This window comes from Antedon mediterranea, chromosome 7 (genome assembly GCF_964355755.1).
Source record: "Antedon mediterranea chromosome 7, ecAntMedi1.1, whole genome shotgun sequence".
NCBI classification, from domain to species: domain Eukaryota; kingdom Metazoa; phylum Echinodermata; class Crinoidea; order Comatulida; family Antedonidae; genus Antedon; species Antedon mediterranea.
In genome coordinates, this window is record NC_092676.1 from 28,524,133 (window position 1) to 28,543,168 (window position 19,036).

The 19,036-nt window shown below is 33.6% G+C and overlaps 2 protein-coding genes across 3 annotated transcripts in view; one reads left to right on the plus strand and one right to left on the minus strand.

Annotated features, from left to right (window-relative positions):
- Positions 1–74: 74 nt before the first annotated feature.
- On the plus strand, positions 75–3,975 carry LOC140054523 (transcriptional adapter 3-like). Its single transcript, XM_072099546.1, has 8 exons — positions 75–211; positions 542–720; positions 840–977; positions 1,096–1,348; positions 1,440–1,536; positions 2,076–2,193; positions 2,565–2,676; positions 3,046–3,975. The coding sequence occupies exons 1-8, from the start codon at positions 127–129 to the stop codon at positions 3,390–3,392; spliced, it is 1,329 nt and encodes a 442-aa protein (XP_071955647.1). The 5' UTR covers positions 75–126; the 3' UTR covers positions 3,393–3,975.
- A 783-nt stretch (positions 3,976–4,758) lies between these two features.
- LOC140054520 (uncharacterized) overlaps positions 4,759–19,036 on the minus strand; it is a 61,359-nt gene continuing 47,081 nt past the window's right edge. For both annotated transcript variants that reach the window (XM_072099541.1, XM_072099540.1), the window contains 10 exons: positions 17,823–17,901; positions 16,816–17,068; positions 13,737–13,804; positions 13,080–13,117; positions 12,041–12,142; positions 10,262–10,369; positions 9,771–9,859; positions 9,209–9,260; positions 8,684–8,824; positions 4,759–8,314 (listed from right to left, as the gene is read on the minus strand). In XM_072099541.1, the coding sequence (XP_071955642.1) occupies positions 8,174–8,314; positions 8,684–8,824; positions 9,209–9,260; positions 9,771–9,859; positions 10,262–10,369; positions 12,041–12,142; positions 13,080–13,117; positions 13,737–13,804; positions 16,816–17,068; positions 17,823–17,901 (1,071 nt within the window). In that variant the 3' untranslated portion in view covers positions 4,759–8,173. The remainder of the gene's footprint in view (positions 8,315–8,683; positions 8,825–9,208; positions 9,261–9,770; positions 9,860–10,261; positions 10,370–12,040; positions 12,143–13,079; positions 13,118–13,736; positions 13,805–16,815; positions 17,069–17,822; positions 17,902–19,036) is intronic.

The following is a 19,036-nucleotide window of genomic DNA, read 5'->3' on the forward strand; positions in this document are numbered from 1 at the left end:
GAAATGTAACCAACTTTCTCAAGTCCGTACATATTTATGGAACAGGTTAAAGGTTATTAAAGAGCTTGGGTTTGTTGTGTTTTTGGTCGGAACCTTTGTTTATGTACCTTTATAATTTTGCAAATTATGGCTGATCAAAAAGATTGTCCTCTCCAATTTTCTGAATTTAAAGAAATAGATCATTGTAAAACATGTCCAAGATATTCCTCTGGTAATTAGGTTGCTATGAACAATTATAAATAGCTTTATCTAGACTGCATTGAGAGTGAGAGTTAGGCTCTGCCTCGCCCTTTGCGAGCGGGGTGTTACACGTACACAGAACGTATTGATTCTACTCTCTGTGGTACACGTAATACGATTTTATAGGCCTAGCCCACAATCATACAATGATATTTTTTAAATAGTACGCTAATACAAATATTTTCTTTCTGCAAGACTTTGGTTGGTGTATCTTTTGTTTGGTATTACACCTATTTTGTATTGAATTTATTTCTGCAAAATTTTGAAAGACATTTTTTGGGGAACAAATTTTTTTTTTTAGTTCTTGGGAGACCGGATGAGGAAGGCATTGCAGTGGAGGAGATCGACACATTGCAGCTAGAACTGGAGACACTGTTGGCAGCTGTGAGCCTACGGATGCAACAACTCCACACAGAGACGCAGGTTTTGCAAGACTGGCAAGATAAAAAAGATGGCAAGAAGACTGGAAAACCGTTTGGTGTATGATTATTATCTTTTTTAATGTCATTGATATTGTTGCCATGTTTTGAGAGGAGAACTGTAGATGTATCACACTTTATGTATGTATATTTAGTATATTTTTACTGTATTTTTTACAGAAAGAAGAATCCAGCCCTGGGAAGCGTGGTCGCGTTGATGAAAAGTTAGAAAAACCCATGAAAAAAGTGAAAGAATCTGGCAAACTTGGTGTTCCTATGCCTTCTGGTCCTGGCAGACCCAAAGCCAAAAATATTCAGGTTAGTCTCGTTCCTATTAAATATTTTACATTCACATTATAGCTCTAGCTTCAGATTATTTGAATGAATTAAATGAACATTTTTTCTTCTAAAATTTCAACTTATTTATTCTTCACAGCAAAAACTACAAGAATATGAATTTATAGATGAACCTCTAGAAATTCCACGAGTGCCACGGAATGACGTTCCCGACAGATTCTGGACGTCTGTGGAACCGTATTGTGGAGATATCACCACTGAACATATGAAAACGTTACATGAGTTAATACAGGCACACGAAAACGACGCAGAATACTTCAAAGTTCCCCCTCTAGGTAGACATTATTCAACACGGTGGGCGCAAGAAGATCTTCTAGAGGAACAGAAAGAAGGTACAGTAGTATTCAATTTTTTCTAATTTGTGTTTGAATACTGATTGCGAGATTTGTTTGGTGAATCATACATTTGTGGTTTTAATTAAAGGTGGACGTATTGCAGAAAAAAAGAAAAGTTTATCTGGTAACACGACTCCTTCACAGGGCAGAGAAGTAAAAGGCATGTTGAAAAGGGTGGAAGCATTGTAAGTACACAACAATAACATTCATGAACAAAGAGCCATTAGAAATAAGTTAACTTGATTATTCATCCTTTAAGCTCTGTCTACACTATCAAACTTGCTGGATAAAAAAAATGTGATGTGCCCAAATATGGTAGTGATATGACATTATTATGTCCATATATGGGCACATCACATTTTTTTGTCACATTAAGTTTGATAGTGTAGACAGAGCTGCTCTTGAGAGATGAGGGTTGTCTTTTTTGCTGCATTATACCCATGTCAACACTTTCCTATGCCCATGTACACACAGAGGTAGAAAAAAAATGAGTATCCCATTTTCCAACAAGACACCACCCCAAGAAAGTCTGCTCGAATTTTCAATCAAGTCATTGATGATTCCTTTGACAAATAATATTGTAATTAATATAATACATATTCCAAAATCTTTGAGAAATCAAATGATTATAGTAAGAGGGAAGTCATGATTTGACGTTTCAATCTTTATTGATTCCTGGTGATGATCAAATTATTTTAAATCAAACATTTTATTTCATTTGAAGACGTGAAAGGGAATCTGACGTGTGTCCGTTTGGCCCACTAACTCAAAGGTTGATATCAGCACTTGTAGATGAAAATATTATGATGCCAATTGAAGATATTATTATGGAAACAAACAAGGTGAGTATTCACTGTGCAAAGAGATTATATCATTGACTAGAGAGTGAACTAGCTGACAGTAAACTGACTCCTTATAAGGACTGCCATATATATATATCTGTTAAAACATATTATTTATAAAAATAATAATCTAAATTGAATAATAGTAGGGGGCGGGATTTCAAACTAGCGTATCTGGTTGGCCAATTGGTGCAGCCCACTTTTTTTGTTGTGATTACATTAAATGAACAGACTGTAGTCCAGACTCGCTAAAATCCACACTTACCTCAAAAGCAGAATTTCATTCATTTTATACAGACAGATTAACCAAACCTTTGTTGCTGATTTTATTTCTAACTTAATTTTTGCTGGTTTTTTTCTTTTTATTTCAGGTTGAGACACCAGTTGAAGCCAAAGAGTCACCAAAGCAGAATAACAGGCCGTTCTCAGTACCACACACGAGGGCGCTAGAAGCTAGGATTAGAGAGGAACTCTTCAACCAAGGTTAGTCATAATATACTATATGATAGCAATATTCTAGATTGTAAACTTTCTAAAGTTCAAACTTTATGTGACCAAAAAATGTGATGTGCACATATTTAGACATCATGATGTCATCTCACTACCATATTTAAGCATATCACTACCATATTTGGTCACATATTTTTTGTTAAACTAGTTTGATAGTGTAAAAAAATGTGATGTGCACATATTTAGACATCATGATGTCATCTCACTACCATATTTAAGCATATCACTACCATATTTTGTCACATTTTTCAAACTAGTTTGATAGTGTAAACAGAGCTTAAAAGGTTTGGTAATTTAAAATGTAAATATAAGTGTTATTGATAATGATTCTGTTATATATAGGATTGTTAGATTTTGATGACAAAGCATCGGAAGGTGAAGAAGATGAGGTATTAGGAGAACTGCAAAAACGTCAAGCAGAGTTGCGCGCCCTCTGTGATCGAAACCAAAGTCAGAAACAACGTCTTTACAAACTCGCTAAGGATCAAATGAAACGACAGGAACTACGACAGAAAATGCGAGGAGCCGACAATGAGGTGTTGGAGTGCTTCAGAAGACTGATGGCTGCCAGACAGAAAAAAAGATCACCGACTAAAAAAGAACGCGACCAAGCTGCTCGAGCATTACGAGATAGAGATGCTGCAGTGCGCCAACTAGAGGCCATGGGACCTGAATTCTATTCCTGTTAACACGCTGTTGTTGTAAACAAACTTCAGGTGTGCTAACTATTTACAGCAATAGTGATACTTAACTGATTTTACAAAAAATGTATAAATAAAATATGGACATGATGATGACATATCACTAACATATTTGGGTATATCAGTACCATATTTGGTTATATTAGTACCATATTTGGTTATATCAGTACCATATTTGGGCACGTCACACTTTTTTTGTCAAACTAGTTTGATAGTGTAGACAGAGTTTAAGAATATTGTCATTGTATTGTATTCTGTAATAAAAGTAAGAGAAATCCCCTAATTTCATATTGCCATTGATTAAAAAGATGTTATATTAAATTAATAATACAATGACCTTATTTGGTCTTGAATTGTGTATATTGTATAAAAAAACCTGAAAGATTATGGCAATGAATTAAAATACTTTTACTTTTATTTCCGTAAACTTTACAACAATACTAAATAGTTGCACGCAGTGTCAACAAAAACAGTAACAATGAATTCAGATTATTTCAATGCTTTTGTAAATATTTGTATATAATTAAATTGTAGTATTTACTAGAAATATCCTACTTTGTCATAATGTGTTGTGTGCATGTTATATTTGGCCATTTTTCGAAACAATCCCTGTACTATGGCCAAAAAAACTGGTTACTATGACTATAAAATGATGATAATGCAATATATACGCATATGACAAAATTATTGCATAAAAATTGAATTAATATTTTGGGCATTTTAAAAAATAGCACAGGGAAATTTTCGAAAAATGACCAAATTTCGACCTTTTTATTTATTGATAAAAGTGGTTACTATGACTCTATAAGATGATGATAACGCAATATATGACAATATTATTGCATAGTACAGGAAAATTTTTGAAAAATGACCAATTTTCGACCTTTTTATTTTTCGATATAACTGGTTACTATAGCATAATTGACATGCGCAGAACCCATTATTCGACTCTGCACATGTTTATTATGCTATAGTAACCATTTATGTCTAAAAATAATTTTCGACCATTTTATTTTTTGACATAACTGGTTGCAATAGCATAAATGACATGCGCAGAACCCATTATTCGACTCTGCGCATGTTTATTATGCTATAGTAACCATTTATGTCTAAAAATAAAAGGGTCGAAAATTGGTTATTTTTCGAAAATTTCCCTGTACTATAGTACAGGGAAATTTTCGAAAAATGACCAAATTTTGACCTTTTTATTTATTGATAAAACTGGTTACTATGACTCTATAAGATGATGATAACGCAATATATACGCATATATGACAATATTATTGCATACAAATTGAATTTTAAAAAGTCGATTTATACAAATGAAATGAAATAAGAACATTATGCCAAGACATATTTATATTTTATATTTATTGCGTTCACTCGGTTATATATACACGGCAAGAATATAAGGGAAAGAACAACCCTTGTTTATAAAGTAATATACACACTGAGGAGGAGGATTTAAACAACCTCACAATGGATGTTACAAAAACAAACACTATATTTGATAGCAGCTTGCACTTTCACAACTTTCAAAACCTACCAACAAGTTTATTAATATAGTATTTTAACACTTTATGGCGCCATATGAAAATATATGTTTTTTTATTAGAGGCTTAACGATGGAGGAAGGCCCTTTACTACAATGTTGAACTGAGAATAATCAAAGAATATTCTTTAATATCTGCTGATACTGACCATTCTGATTATTAAGGACTAGCTGCCTGAAGTTGATGGTGCAGCATTCAGATATGATGCTCACAGACAACCATTAATAGGAAACTTCTGATTTGTGACCAACCTACGACCTAAGACGAAGTTACATCATGTTAAGTCATGGTGCCATGTAGGGATCACATTAGGATCACTGGATTCTAAGTCTAGGTGACAACAAAAGTCACAATTATGTAGTCCAAGTCGTCACAAATCTAGAAGTATTTCCTAATTGTACAAATTAAGAACAATCAATGACTCTACTATGTGCATTAGAGTGATGACTAGAAGTACAAGCAATCCAAACTGCTTATATCATATAATATGCTTTTTACAATGTTCTTAAAAACTTTAAGTCAGTTCATCACAATCACTATCCACTTGCTTCACATTAATATACAAAAATTCACAATTTAAAAAATGCATAGATCAACATAGTTGGGTGGTTAAATTTACAAGTAGCGCATTGTGTAGGTATCAGATACCTTGCTTAACCTCTCTATGTACAGAAATGTTGCTAAAATGATCATCTTTTAAACTCAAGAAAAGCTGGTGTTAGAGGGTTTAAGGAGGACCAGGTGAGGGGTGGGGCAGCTTTCTTGCTGGCCACAGCCTCACATTAGACCATCTTTTCACGTAAGTATCTCTCACTAACAAATTTAGTATTGATTTTGTTTATTATTTTAGCAAAATTAAGTACAATATAACAAATCTTTAATTTATTATACAATAAATGAAATATCTACTATAAATCTTTTATAGGACAGAGTTAGAACGAAACTCCTTCGCATACAAATCTAAGCATGTAGCCGTAGGCCTACAAATGTGGTAACATTTTGTACATGTTATGAATAAACTTCAATTGAATAAAACATTATTTATTCATCCACCTACACCTGAATACATACAATCATGTTTCAAAATATTACTATTTTAATCGTTATTAAAAATATTTAACAATCATTGACTTTTTCCACATATATTAAATGACCATACTGTACAAGCTTTCAGTACATAAAATCGATTTTTTACAACCTTCCAAAGATGTTTTAATTCAAACATATTTGGTAATTTTGAGTTCAATATTAAACACAATTGTTTAAAAGGAAGTATTTAAATAAGAGATACAGATTGCGTTTATGTATACTGTTAAAAAATATTGCTATTTTTGAAAAAATAATTTAAGTTACAGATCACTGGTTTCAATTTTTGTAAACATCATTTCAGTGGTGTTTAAAAACATCCAGCATAGTAATATTGCAATCCAAAACATTTCAATCAAAAAATATTTATAAACACTATTTTAAATATAAAACAACTATAGTCAGAATACTTATCAATCAATCTTTAAAAACAGTTATATAATATTTCTATTTATGAATAAATTATAAATTTGTTTAACTTAAATTATATAGCGATATATAAATATGCCGCAAGCACTGAATTATAAAATACTGTACAAAAAAGTGTTGCGAAGGTTCAGTGTTTAACTCTGTCCTTTTATTGTAAAAGACATTTGAACCAGTCAGTCTCAATTAGATCATACATCCCCATATAAGGAAAAAGCAATCCATATAAGGAAACAAGCAATCCATATAAGGAAAATGCAATCCATATTAGCAAACAAGCAACCCATATAAGGCAAAGACAACTTTCAGGATAATATATCAAGAAAATAAGTCTCATCAATTCTGATGATAAAAGAAAAATGAGAAATCCAAATTCATTTGGATGCCATTTATGGAATGTTCAAAATTGTTTTGAAAGTGTGATAACATACTAAAAGTCCAGTTGATTTTTTCAATCATTATGACCAGAACTATTTCAAATACATATTTTGCTAAATATAGGTCAAAGTATGTCATATGATCTTTAAAATGAGTTGATATTATTAAATCCTGAGTCGAAACATTCCAAAGAATAAATTAAATATAATATTTGTGCATCTCTATGAGACAACAGAATATATATTTTTCAATAAATATTTAAAATGTATTTACATACTGCTCCTGCAGTGCTTCACAAATTTTTACTTAAAATATATTTTTGATAAAATTGTTTTATCAGAAAATTGGTCGATCAACAACCATCTGATATTGTTACTACTCAATTTCTACCATGAAAATTTACAGTTTTCAATATAACTATTGTAAAATACTTTAGAAAATAATCGCTACGAAAAAATATGAATATTTCCTTGTAGTGCCACGAAAATAGCGATTAAGAATGATGCCTTCTAGATGTTGTAGCGTCATCATTCAAATTATGTAATGCAATAATCACTGGAAAACATTGCCACAGGAGGCATAGTAGAAAAACCGTCACAGAAAATATTAAATTCCAAAATGAGTAGTCGTGTAGTATGTGTGAGCGGGAACAGCTTTGTTTGTGCTACGCTGGTGCTACATTTACTCTCTGAACACTATGCTACAACCATATGTGGCTGGCAGCACTCTGTACACTATGCTGCACCCATGTGTGGTGCTATTCTACACCCATGTGTGGCGTTATGCCACACCCATGTTTGGTGGTATGCTACACCCATGTGTGGCACTATGCTACACCCATGTATGGTGCTATGCTACAACCAAGTGTGGTACTATGCTACATCCTTGTGTGGCACTATGCTACACCCATGTGTGGTGCTATGCTACACCCATGTGTGGCGCTATGCTACACCCATGTGTGGTGCTACGCTACAACCATGTGTGGTGCTATGCTACAACTTTGTGTGGTACTATGCTACACCCATGTGTGGTGCTATGCCACAAAGCAGTTCATTCAACAAAATGCAAATTGTAAAATTGCATCACATTCCATTCCTGTATCTCAAACATCCTTTTTAAAAAATGGCAAAATACTTTATTGACTTGTAGCCAGACTGGACCATATTTATTACAGGTATGGACATGCACTTAACCTCTGACCTAAGCACCTTTCCATCAATAAAGACCTGTCCTCTTATAAATCATTCCCACTTCCAAAAGTTTTGCCAACTTTCTAAGGAACAGCTTATAGCACCGAAATATGCATAAAATGATATAAAAGCAGCTTCATTTGTATATCTCATCACCCCACTGAAAATATTTGTGATGGATAGGAGCAAGGTAACAGTAGGGGTAGGAGCCTCGTTGACCCTTAGCCATACGAACTGTCACCCAGCCAGCTTCCACGTTTGACATTTGAATTGCAATCTGAATCAAAAAGAAAGTTTTACTACTTTATTAAAATAATCAATATCTACGAAATAGGACCAATAATGAGTCGCTGAGTGGTTGGGCAGGGGGGCGGCACACTGTAGCCATACAATCGGCACATGTTCAAGGCTTCCTTCAACCAAGTCTAAAATTGCACTTTAAACTGGAGGTCTACTGTACATATCTGGTTTATCTTCTTTTTAATAGTGAAGGCTGGTACAACGTAACAGTACTTTTGAATGCATCTGTACCAGTGTAAGGTATTTGAAGCAAATGTACATTATTCTAATATGCCTCAATGAATATTAATGCTCTTAGGATCTGTATCTCTTTCTAGTTTGTGCTTAAGTGCTACTGTACACCTACCTGATCACGTCGTAAGTTTAAGCCATCTGGTCTTTCAAGATTTCCTTTGTGAGATCTCGTCACCCTCAGAGCTCGTTCCCAGCGCTGGATGGGCTCGACACAGAATGCTGGGAAAAATCCAACTTTATTATCCAATTCACCCTGATAACAATAATATTTAAAAAAAATGTTATTATCTGTAATAGTTATGTAGCAAAACACAGTTTTTATTGCAAGTTTGGTGGTGTACCAGTATGAATGCTACAGTAGGCTACTGATCTAGAAACAATATACTGAGTATTTGGTACAATTACGGCAGAATTGGGTATAACTAACTCCTTATTTGCTAATCTTTCTGCAATAGTACGCAAGTGTGTCTATGGTTTTAGAATAAGAGTTTTGAATAGTGAAAATGATCTTGTTAGGTTCACTACAAACTATCTGTTACATTAATTTTCTGTTTTGTATTGTTTGTTGTATATAATTATGGAATTTTTATTCTGAAATAAAGTGATCAATCAATCATAAATGTCAATATTGCAGTACCTTCCACCATTCTGAACTTGAAGAGTCCAATAAATACACCTTATCTCCAGCCCTGAAAATAATAATAATAATAATATAAACATGAAAATATTAAACCAGTGTTTATATAAATGTATAATTGTTAATGTAATCAAACTGGTTCGTAAAATAGAAAAAAAAAAGTCCTTTGCTTGTTTGATTGTTATTTATTTGGTGTTGTAAGACGATTAAAACTTTTTTTTTTATCTGTGACTATTTTAATTGCTATATTATTTATTCACTCATAAGCCAGAATTGGCTAGTCTTACGTTGTAAACAAGAACGTGATTAAATAAATAAATACAAATACAACACAAGACAAAAGAACATCGACAAAGTCCACGATTACAAACATTTCTTAATTTTGGATTTAAATAAAGATAAACAATTAAAGAATTAAGGCAAAAATAATGGGGAAAAGAGATTGTTTATAATATTATTATATTATTAAGGATGCTTTCTAACCACATGGAAACACAATTTAGCCTAACAAGTAATCAAATCACATGATGAAAAGGTCAAGTACATCGGAGTTAAAACTTACGAGAATGTCAGGTCCTCGGGAACCGATCCTTCAAAGTTATACAAAGCAATACATTCTGTTGCTAACGGCTGATTTGAAGACATTATATCCTATAAATAAATAAAGAAATAAAGCAATACATTCTGTTGCTAACGGCTGATTTGAAGACATTATATCCTATGAATAAAGTAATGAAACATACAGAAATTAAATAGAGAAATTACAAGTATTGTAGTAGTAGCAACAGATATTATAGGCTCAACATTTCTCTCAATTTAAAGGTATCAATCTAAAGCCTTGTCTACACTATCAAACCTGAAAATGTGATTTGATGTATGGACATGATGATGTGATATCACTACCATATTTGGTCATATCACTACCATATTTGCAAACATCACATTTTTTTTTCAAACTAGTTTCATATTGTAGACAGAGCTTTAAAGCACTATAACATTGTATTAGGCGCTATATAAGACTACCATTACTATTATTATTTATATATATTTTACCTTGGAAGACGCATTAAGGGAATTACTTGGTGACCTGCTAAGTGTCCTGTTTGACCCGTACCCATCGTAGCGACTTGCCGACAGGCTTGTACTTGCCCCTTGTTCTCCCTAGACAAAAACAACAATAATCAAATGGATCAAAACAATGCTATAGTATACTGGATCAATAACGCAGATGGTAACAATTGGTTTGAAAGAAATAAATTAATTTAATATAGTATACTTTTATTATACATAATTGTTATTTGTTTATGCTACAATTATTTTATGCTTATTATTTCAAAATAATATTGTATATTTTTTAATATTATATTTAGGTTGTTAAAAATAAAATAGAAACAGTAAACTAAAATAATTGATTGTGATTCTAAATTTGTTTAGTTAAATAGAGTTTTACAAATTCAAATTATTCTCAGTGTGTGAGTTTAATTTATTATATTATTACCGTATATTTATATTAAATTTGAATGGAGTTCATAGACAAATATAATCTATAATCAACGGCTCACTTAAATCATTTTTTATCGGCTAACTAGAACTGATTGACTTTCTAATGGTCATATAAAATTCCAGGAGCCACCAATGGACAGTTGACCAATGTGATGTTTGAAGCCGTGTGTTACATGAAAGCTTAGTTCCCACGTGAATCCAAAGATGTAGTCGCAACCCGAGTGAGTTGGCCAATGACAAGTGACAGTTTGATTGATCCATTGCATTCTGATTGGTCAAATCACTTACCAAGTAGAAACTAAGCTTAAAATAGTAGACTTTTATAATGCAAACTGATGTATTCATCACATTGGAGAAATTAGTTAAATTCACCAACAGTTTGATTGAGATGGTCAGTTTGATTGAGATGGTCAGTTTGATTGAGATGGTCAGTTTGATTGAGATGGTCAGTTAATTTTACAGCCATTATGACCACTACACCAGAAATAAACTAAATAATGTTCTCCAGTGAAAAGTACAATTATTTCCAATGAGTAGAAACTTAAATATACATAAGCCTATCAAATTACATTTTAGTGTATTGGCTGAAGTTTCTATGTAATATATAAACGTCTGTAAAGTGACAGGTAAAAGTGTTTTATTTGTTCACCGACAGATGTGCAAGATCTTTAAATGTCAAACGCTGAAATTAGATCTTTATTTTGTTGATTGGTATAGTTTCCTTAACCCCTATGATGCTACATACTAAACATAAACAAGTCATTGTATTATACAGCTAAATGCTTCATGTCAAGACAGAAATGTTTAAAATATCCTATTTATTTTGCCTACAGAGAAAGCTACAGAGATGGTTAGTTTTATCTTCATCTTCTCAGACTCCTGCTTCTGTTTTGTTTTACCATATTTAAATGTATTGTAATTTTCAAAGACTAACTAAATAAAGAATTATTAAATGAATGTATTTTAAAATGAGAGCGAATAAAGCACATAGTTTAAAGCCTGAAATGTTATTACATCATATTTTAAAGCTGCAGTAGCACACAAATACAATTAATAATTCTAGAATTGCAAAATAAATAAAAAATGATACTCATAGTTGGGAAGCAGAGTACAATTAAAAAGTAAATCCTTAATAAAAATTACATACAACATTGTAATTTTGGTTTATATTTTGTTTAAAAATTTTTATTTTTTATCAAATTTTACACTAATTTGTAAGAGATGTCGTGAAGCGTAACAAATCCCTATTGGAGCAGGATTATCAATTGTGACACAAAATGTCTAAAATCGGAAAGATAATCTGTAAATAAGCCAAATAAATATATATACCTTAGGGTCACGGGACAAAACAACGTGACCAATAGGAGAACCTCTAAACATATACGCTTCGGAATCATCAGCTTGATCAATTTCCGATTGTTGTCTACGAGGCTACAGAGACAACAAGAATACATGCAAAGAATGAAACAAGAGCGCAAGAAGCAAGATAATACAGAATTAAAGATTATTGGAAACAATGCAGATACTATGGCAATATAACATATACAGTACTTGACTCATGGAGGTATTCTATTTTTACACCTCCATGCTTGACTTAAGCTCTGTCTACACTATCAAACTTTATGTGACAAAAAATGTGATGTGACCATATATGGACATGATGATGTCATATCACTACAATATTTTAGGTATATCACTACAGTACCATATTTAGGTATATCACTACCATGCAGTATTTGTACACATCACACATTTTTTGTCAAACGTCTAGTTTGATAGTGTAGACAGAGCTTTAGTTTAAGGACATGGGGCTGATGCAATGTTTGTATTGTGTCTAAAACTCTGTCTACACTATCAAACTTTATGTGAAAACAAAATGTGATGTGCCCATATATGGACATGATGATGTCAATCACCATATTTGGGCACATGACACTTGTTTTGCAAAACTAGTTTGATAGTGTAGACAGAGCTTAAGAATTAAAACATGCATCTGAAAGTTGGGCTAAATTTATATAATGAATATAAAATAATAATTATACTAGATGTTAATTATAACACCTTTTAGAGAGAGATTTATTTTTGATATTAGCATAGTATGGCTATGTTGGATCATATCAGAACTGGGGTCATTCCGTCAAATACAGTATTAAAGATAAGCACAAGATCTATCATACAAACATTATTGACAAAGCTAAAATATTGCAAAATATAATTTCATGCACATATTATGAATAATAATTCATTAAAAATAAAACTCCAAAGATGTATTTGCGTCATATACAAGGCTACACAAACATCATTAGCACGAGTACATTTATCATGCAACATTGAATGATTTCAAAAATACATAATCCTCCGCACTCACTCTGTAACCATAGCAACCGCCTCCTCTTGCCGTAGCCTCTGAAAACAGAAACAAGTATTATAATATTTCATGTGTATTTTGTAACAAATTATGCTATAATCAAAAGGAAATTGAAGGTGATTTATCAAATAATGTATCTAGAAAATTGTTTTAGCTTCGCAAACAGCTGCTCTGTTTCATTTTGAGTGATCATTGAGCAGACGCAACTTGGAATACAATATACACATTCAATTCATTGCTTAAAAGGTGGAATAAATTCTAAGAAAAAAAACTATCTGACAATTAAAGGTGAGAAACCTATCTATTATAAACAATTACTGCAATTAGTTTGCGAGAGTTTAAGTTGATACAAACAAAAAAAGAATCAAAGAAATTTAAAGCTGTTATAAAAAACTATGAATAATAAAGATGAATAAAATCTAACTTTGAATAGGCTATTTTGTAAATATTATTACTTTGTCCAACAAAAATTAACAAAAATAATGATTTGTATATGAAAAAAAATTAAATAAATAGGTAAATGTAACTAGGAACTCATTGACTTCTGTTCAACTAATTTTTCTTTAAAATTAATTTTTTTTCTGACCCAATTTTTGGTCAACATAAATAACTATTATGTATAAATGGCTGATTTGAAAATAATTTATAAGTACTCACGAGGTTCAGCATCCAATGACATACTTTTCCCGTAATTTTTCAACATCTTGCGTCGAGAAGAGGCCGGACTATCAACATTAGGAGAAACAAAATAAAAGTCAGACTCACCTTTGTTATACGTTTTCCATCTTTTAAATGTAACTGGTCTAAAAACCAGGGTTGATAATTATATTAGTTTATTAAATGATACAATATTAAGAATTAATATATTAAAAATTGTAAATAGAATGTTAGAATGAGAGGTCAGAGGTCATGCAAAGAATGAAGGGAAGGTGTTGAAAACAGAAGATGGATAAAGTTGCAAACAGATAAGTTCAAGATAAAGGAAAGAAGTTTTTACAGATGGTTCCCAAGTTCCATGAGCAATTTAAGTGGAAGATAAAAGAAAGAAAAGATGGTTTTCTCATTAGAATAGGATCAACTGTAATGCTGAAAAGATGAATATTTATCAATGTAATAGTTTTTATTAAAAATAATTAAAAGTGTTGATGGTTTTGATCAATTTATGATAATTAAAGATGACAATCTTTATTATGATAGTGTAGAAGGCGTCCTTTGAAACTCTTCTATACATACAGTTATGCGGTGTGACATCACAACGATAGATGGCACTGCGTGATTGCTACGCAACCAAAAATGCATTCAACGCTACTATGCTGATAAACTATAGATATCTGTATTTCTATCAAATTATGTATCTTAGCTTGACTTTTTTAAACTTAAACTGTAGTTGAAGAATAAATAGATTATTAAAATCAAATATTTAGTGATCTTTTGAAATTTTATTTTGTTTTTATTGAAAATGATTAAGTTTTAAAATGATTACTTCAATAAGCCTATTCCAAACATTGGTGACCTTGGAGTCACTCGGGCAGGTTGCAAGTTTTCTAGCTACGAAACAGCGCCATCTACAGTTGTGACGTCAGCACTGCAGAACTCTATACACCTCTATTTACACAGACGAGCGGTAAGGGTAAGCGGAGAACCGCGTAGCCTGTCCCACATAGAATCTGTATCTATCCTGAGTATAAACTACTCATGCACTCAACATTTTGTGTAAATGGTCCTAAGAAATAACATAGATTCTATATTTCACCATTATTAGTTGGGTCCCCGGCAGGGGGGCCACTTTAAGGGGACACTTAGTTGGGTCCCAGGGGGCCACTTTAAGGGGACACTTAGTTGGGTCCCAGGGGGGCCACTTTAAGGGGACACTTAGTTGGGTCCCAGGGGGGCCACTTTAAGGGGGGACACTTAGTTGGGTCCCAGGGGGCCACTTTAAGGGGACACTTAGTTGGGTCCCAGGGGGGCCACTTTAAGGGGACACTTAGTTGGGTCCCAGGGGGGCCACTTTAAGGGGGACACTTAGTTGGGTCCCAGGGGGTCCACTTTAAGGGGACACTTAGTTGGGTCCCAGGGGTCCACTTTAAGGGGACACTTAGTTGGGTCCCAGGGGGGCACTTTAAGGGGACACTTAGTTGGGTCCCAGGGGGGCCACTTTAAGGGGAAACTTAGTTGGGTCCCAGGGGGGAGGGGCACTTTAAGGGGACACTTAGTTGGGTCTTTAAGGGGACACTTAGTTGGGTCCCAGGGGGCCCACTTTAAGGGGGACACTTAGTTGGGTCCCAGGGGGGGCCACTTTAAGGGGGACACTTAGTTGGGTCCCAGGGGGGCCACTTTAATAGAGGTTCTACTGTATGTATATATATATATTATGTTTTTTTTTCTTTGATATGAACATATGTTCACCAACACACAACACTCCTGTACTTTTGCTGTGATAACATCAGGGACATATCAAATATATTCCTCACTCAATCAACCCAACAACCTTAAGTGTTTGCTTTTAACATTTACCATACTTTAATCACAATCTAATTAATGCATATACAAGTGTACACAATTATAGTGTAATCAAAACCTATATGTAGGCTATAGTTTAAATATTTTGGTTAATCATCAACTTGTATAACAGCGGTGATAGAAAGCCTGGAAAAATATGTATGAAAAATATGCTGAGACAAAACTGTGCTGAATTCTTGCTAGGCCAGTGCATGTGATGGGTAAATGTACTTTTAGCAGCCAAAGACATACAGCACTATAAATAGAACATTATGTTGAAGAACCTTCAACAAAATTACTATAATGACATTATCACATTTGTATATATTCTTAATTGAGATAATCAATATATTTGGATTTACATTTTCTGTAAAATTAGTTGAATATAATTGATTAAACAAATTGTATTTGTATTTAAAAAACTTTAAATTGTTTAAAATATGTATTTTAGTATATGAATCATGGAAAGGCAAATTACTGAAAATTGACAATGCTGTGGGTATCAGTGGCTGGATCTCAATTGAGTTACAAAATATAATAAGCATTGAAAATGACAATGCTGTGGGTATCACTGGCTCTCAATGGAGATACAAAATAAAATAAGCAAAAAGCTAAATCAAAACGATAAAGTAAAGCAGCCCGAAAAATTAGCAGAGCTTTCAGGCAACACTAGCTCTTCATCGGTGCAAGTACAGCTTGTAGTATGTACTTGTATTATATGTATACAATTGCATATGTATTGTATAAAATAAACAGTAATGATTTACGATAGATACAAACTGTTTACAGTACAATATTTATTTTCAAACATTTAATTGTAATGGTATCACTTAAAATCTCCATTATATAATATGATAGCCAACGGAATATACATGTTTCTAAATCTATTTAATTGTTTAAAATGTATTTGTGTATTTGTGCTATTATTACTGATAAAATGATTTTGATGACTGTATTATGTTGAGCGCTGATGTCATTGGTAATATTTCACATATAGAACACTAAATTGTTACTTTTCACATATAATTTATCTATGAAAAAATAGCAAAAAATAAATAACAAAATACAGAATATAGCTTAGGTTTACAGCAAGCTGTTTTTTTTTATAAATAAAGGTAATTTTCAAGCTTATTCTTGTTTATTTAGCTGTTCTCGATTGAAAACTTCTGGCCGTCATTGACTGAAGTTAACATATGCATTGTGGTTAATTTAATAAAAAGATAACACAATATATTACCTATGAGGAGCCGACTTAGGAGTTGCGCCGGTACTGGAGCGTCCAGGACTTAACGAGTCACGGCTACTGCTATCAGTGACTGTAGAGTAGTCAATGAGTTCACCAGGTGAGCTTGTAGTATGCCGATGGTTAGGACTGGTCGGGCTGGGTGACGATTTACGACGGCTACTACCGCTACTAAATGTATCTGATGGATGGTTACGTACGGACATCCGCGAGGCGGACTTTATGGCTTCATACACAGGATCAATTTCTAGACAAATAAACGAAAAACTAATTTAAATATAACTATTCTATGTTTCCTAAAAAGTATCACCTACAGACAATGGGGTGACGGACAGGGCACTCAGTGAGTGAGTGGCCGAGTGGTTAAGACAGTGGAACCGTAATCACGTAGCCATAACATCGGCAGGGGTTCGAGGCTCACTCACTCCATGGTTCTGGTGGTAGAACGAGTCTTCTCGGATAAGGACTATAAACCGTAGGTCCAGTGTGCACAACTTGCTCGTGTGCACTTTAAAGAACCTAGTACATCTTTCGAGATGAGTAGGGGGTTACCCCGGTGTATTAGTACATCACAGCCACTGATCACCAACTGGGCCCTCTGGGAGATCAGTCTTTGACTGAAGAGGTTACCCAGTATAAAGATAAAACAAACAAGGCCCCTGGTTTAGCAGTACTAAGGACCCTCCAGTGGGGCGACGGACAGGGCAAAGGCCCCTGGTTTAGCAGTACTAAGGACCCTCCAGTGGGGTGACGGACAGGGCAAAGGCCCCTGGTTTAGCACTACTAAGGGCCCTCCAGTGGGGCGACGGACAGGGCAAAGGCCCCTGGTTTAGCACTACTAAGGGCCCTCCAAAGCTGGGCAGTTGCATTAGGCTGCTAATGCTCTGGGGCTCATTGAGCTCTGGGGTCTCTGGGTTTAGCCATTGAGCAACTATACCATATTAAACATAACAGCAAAGATGGAACACATTAAAGAGATAAATGCAGAAGAATGTTTTTACCAATACGTGGTGTTTCATCCCGTGGTCCTTCTACTTCTGATGAACTTTTCTGTCTTCTCAACAGTTTTCGTTTTTCAGACTAAAGAACAACAAGATTTATTTAATTTCATTTCAGTGTCAGATGCTCATTGTTTGTTCTGTGCACAAATAAGTTTAGGAACAATTTAAAAAATTGTAGAAAAATTGAGATTTAGACACAAGAATTTACTTTGCTGCTTGCAGACTGTTCCATGGCTGTAGAGTATACAGAAATAAGAATGCCAAATATTATCAAAGAAAGTACATATTGAAATACAGTAGAAATTTGTTTTCGAACACCCTTATTAAGGGAACACCCTTATTAAGGGAACACCCTTATTAAGGGAACACCCTTATTAAGGGAACACCCTTATTAAGGGAACACCCTTATTAAGGGAACACCCTTATTAAGGGAACACCCTTATTAAGGGAACACCCTTATTAAGGGAACACCCTTATTAAGGGAACACCCTTATTAAGGGAACACCCTTATTAAGGGAACACCTTTTCCATGACGAAACGATTGAGAGGGACAATTTTATATGCTTTAGGACTACAGTCAACACTTATTCAGGGGACACCTTCATTAAAGGGACAATTTGTCTTGTCACCACTTAATTGAGTTCTAATGTAAATACAACTGACTAGTGACCCCTCTCATGATCTGGGTTCACCTCAGTGTAGCTACAGTACTCATTCCATTATAATAAACCTGAAAATCTTCCTAAACCTAACGGCAACGATAGAACACAATAATCTGCGCTTTATAGTCCCACGCATTCTGTGTATGACTTGGTTGCAACGTGCCTTATCTAAAGCTTGTAATGATGCTGCGTGAGACCACATGCTATTACAGGCTTTAAAGGACATCATTTCTTCTACAAAAGCCAATTAAATTTGAAGGCGTTATAGAAGCACACATACATTTCTTATATTTTAAATGTGTGATTAGTGAGTAGTATGTATGCAGTCGAGTGCATACCTTTCAAAGAAATGAAAATATTAACATTTTTTTAGGAAATAATTTTAAATTTCTAAAACCAAAATTTCTAATTTGAGTTGTGTACCTTACAACATATTAGCTTGTTTTGTAGCACATTTAACAAAGTGACCTTTAAGTGACCTGGATGACCTATGGGCCATGATCCATAGATTAAAGTTAAAAAATATAGTTTTGAATCAATACAAAGTTCTTC

Bases quoted from the DNA above. Each gene is read 5' to 3' on its own strand.
- LOC140054523 (XM_072099546.1), top strand. From the start codon at position 127: ATGGCTGATCAAAAAGATTGTCCTCTCCAATTTTCTGAATTTAAAGAA. The intron at 1,349-1,439 runs GTACAGTAGTAT...TTTTAATTAAAG, and splicing joins TCTAGAGGAACAGAAAGAAG to GTGGACGTATTGCAGAAAAA. The intron at 1,537-2,075 runs GTAAGTACACAA...TTTCATTTGAAG, and splicing joins TTGAAAAGGGTGGAAGCATT to ACGTGAAAGGGAATCTGACG.